Source organism: Callospermophilus lateralis, chromosome 18 (genome assembly GCF_048772815.1).
Source record: "Callospermophilus lateralis isolate mCalLat2 chromosome 18, mCalLat2.hap1, whole genome shotgun sequence".
Classification (NCBI taxonomy): Eukaryota; Metazoa; Chordata; class Mammalia; order Rodentia; family Sciuridae; genus Callospermophilus; species Callospermophilus lateralis.
Window position 1 is genome coordinate 7,054,979 of NC_135322.1, and position 6,000 is coordinate 7,060,978.

General features: G+C 55.7%; 1 protein-coding gene across 6 annotated transcripts; it reads right to left on the bottom strand.

Annotated features, from left to right (window-relative positions):
- Positions 1-32: 32 nt before the first annotated feature.
- Cd37 (CD37 molecule) lies at positions 33-5,642 on the bottom strand. Of its 6 annotated transcripts, XM_076838546.1 has the most exons (9): positions 5,564-5,642; positions 4,918-4,992; positions 4,737-4,809; positions 3,673-3,797; positions 3,502-3,576; positions 2,767-2,871; positions 1,926-2,165; positions 1,335-1,418; positions 33-321 (listed from the first exon to the last, which is right to left on the bottom strand). In XM_076838546.1, exons 2-9 carry the CDS (start codon positions 4,984-4,986, stop codon positions 238-240), a joined length of 855 nt encoding a protein of 284 aa, XP_076694661.1. In that variant the 5' UTR covers positions 4,987-4,992; positions 5,564-5,642; the 3' UTR covers positions 33-237. The 6 variants fall into 6 exon arrangements, with proteins under 6 accessions (XP_076694661.1, XP_076694663.1, XP_076694660.1 ...); XM_076838548.1 differs by lacking the exon at positions 5,564-5,642 and having other exon boundaries at positions 1,926-2,135; positions 4,918-5,076; XM_076838545.1 differs by lacking the exon at positions 5,564-5,642 and having other exon boundaries at positions 4,918-5,076.
- Positions 5,643-6,000: the final 358 nt, after the last annotated feature.

The following is a 6,000-nucleotide window of genomic DNA, read 5'->3' on the forward strand; positions in this document are numbered from 1 at the left end:
TTTGGTTTGTGTTCTGACAAAGAATAAGGCTATTTTACCAAAATGCAGGGGATTTATTTGAGGTTTGAGTGAAAAATAATCTTGTGGGAGGTGGTAGCCCAACAGATGAGTCAAGGAAAGGAAGTATGTGTGGGGCAGGAAGCCCCAGGTCCCCTGGGGGAGGTGGTGGCAGTGGCCAGGCAGACATCTGGGTCCCCGAGGGAATGAGGAGGTGGAGGGCTCAAGGGAAACAAATATTTACAAGTCCAGGGCACTTGAAGGGGTCGGGGTGTGGTCTAGCGGTATCGAGCCAGCCGGTTGTAGTAGACGTGGTCCAGGTTTCTGCACAGGAATATGGAGAGCGTCATGAAGCCGAGCTATGGAGAAAGGAGACGCGATCAGAGATGACAAAGGGCTTCCAGTGAAGGGGGTGAGGGGTGACTTTGGCCCTGGAAGCAGAAAAGTCAGAGGGTGGGGTTAGGTAAGAAAATAAGGCTCCTAGGCTCCTGTGTTGTGTGTGTGTGTGGGGGGGTGGTGTAGGTAGAAAATGGGTGGGGCTAGAGGAAGAAGTGGGTAAGTTGAGAGCTAGAGAATGATAAGCTGAGCTACAGCAGTGATGAGTCCAGGAACCACAAGTAGGGGAAGCCCTGTGGCAACAGGTGGGTAGGCGGCGAGGTTGAGCCGAGAAGGAGTCAGGTCGGAAGCAAGCTCTCAGGTCGGAAGCAAGCGGAGGGTCCTTTATTCTGGAGGTTCATCTGTTTCCCCCTCCACTTCAGCTTCTACGTCCACCTCAGCCTCCACCTCTGCGCTAGAACTCCCAGTATCAGGTTGCTCTTCCTCTTGATCCGAAAGCCGCCAGGGCCCCAGGGCCATGGGAAGCTTGCCCTGCGGGACTTTGTCACCCCAGTTGGGGCAAGCACCGGCCATGCCCCATCCACCCCACGAAGCACTGGTACGCCCGCTGCTGGTGAGGACGCCACAGCGACCGCCACCGCTGTCAGCACTAAGGCAGGGCGGAGGGCTTGAAGTACCCGGACCCATATGCGGCTTTTGTGGCTCGGGTTCCGGGCGGGGTGCTTTGCGCCGCAGCTGTAAGCTCAGCACCATCACACTCACCTGCGAGGAAAGGGGAGGGATAGTGTGGCCAATAACAGGAGGCTTTCCTGCTACGGCCAATCAGGGCTCACCGAAGCTAGGTCTCCGCCCCCTCCCATCCTGAGGCGTCAGCGCGAGAGCCAGGAGGGGCGGGACTCCGTGACGCATGCGTCCTTCCCAGGTTACCCGAGGATTTAGGGTTAAGGGTAGGTCTGTCTATAAACTAGGGCCAATCGCGAGTGTGAGCGGAGCCAAATCACCTCGAGTAGACCGACGGCCAGACAAATGCCCACTATGGAGATGAGGTTGTTGTGCAGCCACTTCTGGAGGCTCTGTGCGCAGCCCTGGACGTATAGGGAAAGGTTAAAGGCAGCTTTCTAGGATTCGCCCTCAGGCCCAACCCTAATATTCTCCAGTTTGGCCTTCTCCTTTCAGACACCGACCCATTTTTTTTTCCTGTTGCTCGGATTCTCTAATCGGCTCCTGTACAGCCGCCTCAGCTCTCCCAAACGTCGCCCTTGACCTCAGCGTTAAGGCCCCGCCCTTTCATCAGACTCCGCCCCCTTTGGAGGGTCCCGCCCCTCCGTTCGTTCAAGCCCCACCCTTCTCTCACCCCCCACCTCAGGCGACACCCCATGCCACACCCCCACTGTTCAGTCTGGTCGAGTTAGTTCTGCTCCAGCCCCTTTCTTTCTTTTATTTATATATATATTGGTTGTAGTTGGACACAGTACCTTTATTTTATTTATTTATTTTTATGTGGTGCTGAGGATCGAACCCAGCTCCTCGCACGTGCCAGGCAAGCACTCTACTGCTGAGCCACAGCCACAGCTCCTCCAACCCTTTCTTACCTCGCGGTAGATGTGGCCATTTGCAGGGACCACGCAGATGTCTGTACTGTGCCTGGGTCGTGCCCGCGGTCCGAACCGGCCGAGCTGGGGGAAGATAATCTTATCGAAGACTGCGGAGTCGTTGGTCGCCGCCGAGGAGTTGTAGCAGGAGCAGGGCACGCGGTGCGCCTCCGACTCGTTGCCTCTCAGGACGCGGACCGGGAACCAGTCCTGGGGAGAATGCCAGCCGCAGCACCGCAGCTGAGAGAGGGATACCAGTCAGGAATATCAGGTCATGGCGGGGAGCAGGGAGCTGAGTGGTTCATGAAGGGCAGGGAAAGGTGAGCTGGGCTGGGATCGCGATGGAGCCAGGGCTAGGGCCAGGAGAGACACTTAAGAACACGGAGAGATGTGAGTCACGGGGTGACCTGGGACTAGAAGAAAGCATCACGTTGTGAAGCGGAGATTGGGTCGGAGGTGCAAGACTGCCTCCCCCAGGGTTAGGTGGATGGCTGCAGAGCTACATATCTAGGGAGTGGAGTCTCTTCAAGGGTTGGGATCTGTCAGAGTCAGAGGTTCCAGCACCGGGTCATGCAGAGCTGTTGGCACTCCCGCCGCCTCGTGAGGGCAGGGGCGGGGTCTTGAGGAAGAGGGCGGAGTCGGGGTACAGGGCTACGTAGGAGCCAGTTATATTATTATCTGGGGGTGGGGCCATGTCGGGGGTGGGGTTAGAATGAGCGAGCCCTGGAGCTGGAGGCTGGGCCCAGTAGGGCGGAATCTCCTTGGTGGATCGAGCTGAACTGAGCCTTGTTAGAATACTGGAGCTAGAGAAGGGGTACACCTCGGGGTTGGGCTCATGTACCTGGAACTGCACATAGTCCCAACTCTCCTCGGCCGCTGTCTCCTCCGGATCAGCACGGTAGTTTTGGATGGCCTCTAGCACGATGTCCTGCACTCTTCTCTCCACCTGAGAGTTTGTGGGTGAGGCTGGGCCTCATCAGCCCCATCCCACTCCAGCCCCTCCCAGGCTGTTCAGTGCCAACGGGTTCCTGGGCATATCTTTGCACTGACTTGGTCCCTCCCTGAATGGTTAGCTGTTTCTCTGTTGCTCAGAATCTCTTTCTATGCATTTCTATCATCCTCTATTTCTAGGGGTCATTAGGTGTCTATAGCATTTCTGGGACTTATTATTTCTCCATCTCTCTCCCTCCCCACCCTCCTCCATCAGCAGGGGCTGATGTCGCCCAGGCTGGCCTTGAACTCCTAGACTCTAGTGATCCTCCCACCTCAGCCTCCAGAGTGACTGATTATCTGAGACTGCTGGCTGGCCACCATGCTGGACTTTGGATCTCTGCGTTTCCCTCCCTCTGTTTATGTCCTTGTGTCTTTCTCTGTCTCTTTCTCTGTGTCTGTCAGCCTCTGTATCTGCATCTCTGTCCTTCGGTATCCTTGTTTCTTTCCATCTTCCTCTGCTGATTATTTCTTTGTCAGTGCCTATCTGCTTCCCCCCCTCCCCCCCCCATCTCTCCACCACTCCTGCAAACCCCACACTACCTACTCAGCTGCCAGGGATGGGGTGCTATTGACAGGCGCTCACCCGGACCCGCTGAGTGGAGATGAGGATCCCCAGGGTGATCTGCGTGGCAAACAGGAGCAGCAGCATCCCAAAATACTAGTGAGTAGAGGGGAGAGGTCAGGCTGACCTTTTCCCCTGGCCTTTTTCGATGGGGAAGTGTTCTTGAGGATGGCCAGTGGGCAGGGCACTCACCAGACCCAAAAGGCAGCGGAGCTCCTTGAGGGCCCCCACACAACCCAGGAGGGCGAGGCCCATGGTGAGGATTCCTGAGATGGCCAGGACCTTGGACCAGATCTGCAGGGCCACGAAGGTCAAACCTGGAAGAAGTGAGAGGCAGTGATGGTGGACCCAAGTACACAGCTCCAGGCAACTCCATGCCCCACCCAGGCAGCCACCCAAGTGCTGTGCAGTGTCCTGGGGGCCTCTCCCTGTGCCCTGGACCTCCCATTCTCTGAATGTTTGCTTTTCTCTGGGACCATCTTTGCCCCATCCTGAGTCTCTGTTTCTCTTTTAAGAGTTTCTCTCTACTGTCTCCCCACCTGTGTTTTCCCCCATCAGCATCTGTGTCCCTCTATTTGGCTCTCATTTTCTCTTTTCCTCCTTTAACTCCTCCTCACACTGATAGTGTCAGCCCCATCATTTGTTCTGTGACTTTGCCTCTGTCACTTAAAACCCCTGGAAGCCAAGAGAATGACATTTATTTCCTAGAGTTTTTTTTTAGATCTAGTTTTGCTCTGTTGCCTGTCTGGCCTCAAATCCCTGAGTTCAAGTGATCCTCCTCCCTCAGCCTCCTGAATAACTGTGTCATTGCACCTGGACACATAGAGCATAAGTTGAATCCAACCCTAATGCAAGGCAAACACTTAGTAAATATGAGCTTACTTTCATTATGTCTATTAATTTTGCCCTTTGCTTCCTGCTGTGTGACACCAACAAGGGACTTCCCCTCTATGAATCTCAAGAGATGGGAAGGTTTATGGGAGGACCTGATGAACATCAGTTCAAGATCTGACACAGGAAGAGCTTGAGAAATGAATATTGTTGTCACTGTTATTATTATTGGTACGCACAACCCCATTTTCCAGAGGAAGACAGGCTTTGAGAAGCGAGTGACAGTGGTGAGGCTGTCATCTGCCTGGGGAATTGGGCATTCTTGGCCTCGTTAGGATAAGGGAGACCGCGGGAGGCTGCTTGGTGGCAGGCTGGGTCCAGGTCTGCTACAGGAAGGCCCTCCCTGACTGCCCCAGCCCCCTCACCCACAAACGACACGAAGCTGGCCTTATCAATGAGTATCCAGATGCCGAAGCAGAAAATCAGGCTTCCCAGGACCTGGGGAAGGAAGATGAGAGTGTGACAGTGGACAGGGGATATGAGGTTGACGAATGGGGCTGGGCTGGGGCTGGGGCTGGGGCTGGGTAGCCACGCGAGGCAACTCACAAAGAAGAAGAGGTTGAAAACGAAGAGGAAGTACTTGATGAGACTGAGACAGCTCTCCTGCGCCGACATCTTCACCTAGAGTGGAGAGTGACTGGCTGGATGGACCAGACAGAGGTGTTGGCAGCCGGGAGACAGGCAGAGCGACAGAGGCCGAGAGGAGACACAAAGAAAGGCCAAGAGGAGGAAGAACACAGAAAGAGGAAGTTCCAGTGGTGGAGGGGTGGGGCCCCTCCCAGTCCGATTCACTGGAGATGACTCTGTCTCTCTAACCCGCCTCACCAGGACGCACTCTTGTACCTGAGGGGCCTTGGAATTGGTGGTCACCAAGGACACTGTGGGTGGTCCCTCCCAGGTCTCCATGGCTCCTGCTGGGGGATCCACAGGGACTCCTAATCTACTGACATCTGTCTGGGCACCAGTATCCCAGGGCTGTCTCTGGACAGCAACCGACCTCACAGACACTCTGACCTCATGGCCTGCTAAGCTTTCCCATCGCTGCATCTGCTCTGTCCCCATTTCCCTGCTCTGGGTCTCTTTTCCCTACCTCTCTAGGTCTCTAACCCTCTCTCCCTGGGTCTCAGTCTTTCTCTGGCTGGCTGGCTTCTTCTCACAGAGCCTCTGTTCTCTTATGAGTCTGTTCCCACACCTGTGTCTCGATTCTCCCTCTCTCTGGGTTTCTGGTCCCTTCTCTCTGGGATCCTCTCCTCCTTCCTCTGTCTCCCACTTGTCTTTGCCCCCCTCTCTCAGAGGAATCTGTGCTGTTCTAGACCAGAGTGCTACCACATGCCGGGGGGCAGGGGCTGGGCACCTGGGAGAAGTGAAAGTGCTATGGGCCAGAGGTGGGAAGGTCCCTGGGGGTGCTGAGGGGGCCAGGTGGTGCCAGCACACTCAGCGAAGCCGGAAGTGAGCCTCAGGCAGTACTTCCTGCCTTTGCCCCTGGAGCCTGAAGGGAGGAGGTCACAGAGGAGCCAGGGTGCTAGATGGCACCTAGCAGCCTCTGCAGTTGCCCCTAAAGTCCCCAGAGGCTCCCTGCCCTTATCAAGTTCCAGATCCCTCACAGATGTCCAACTTTGGAGGTTTCCC

Bases quoted from the DNA above. Each gene is read 5' to 3' on its own strand.
- Cd37 (XM_076838546.1), bottom strand. From the start codon at position 4,986: ATGTCGGCGCAGGAGAGCTGTCTCAGTCTCATCAAGTACTTCCTCTTC. The intron at 3,798-4,736 runs GTGAGGGGGCTG...CACTTCTTCCAG, and splicing joins CAGCTTCGTGTCGTTTGTGG to GTTTGACCTTCGTGGCCCTG. The intron at 1,419-1,925 runs GTAAGAAAGGGT...CTATACGTCCAG, and splicing joins ATGGCCACATCTACCGCGAG to GGCTGCGCACAGAGCCTCCA.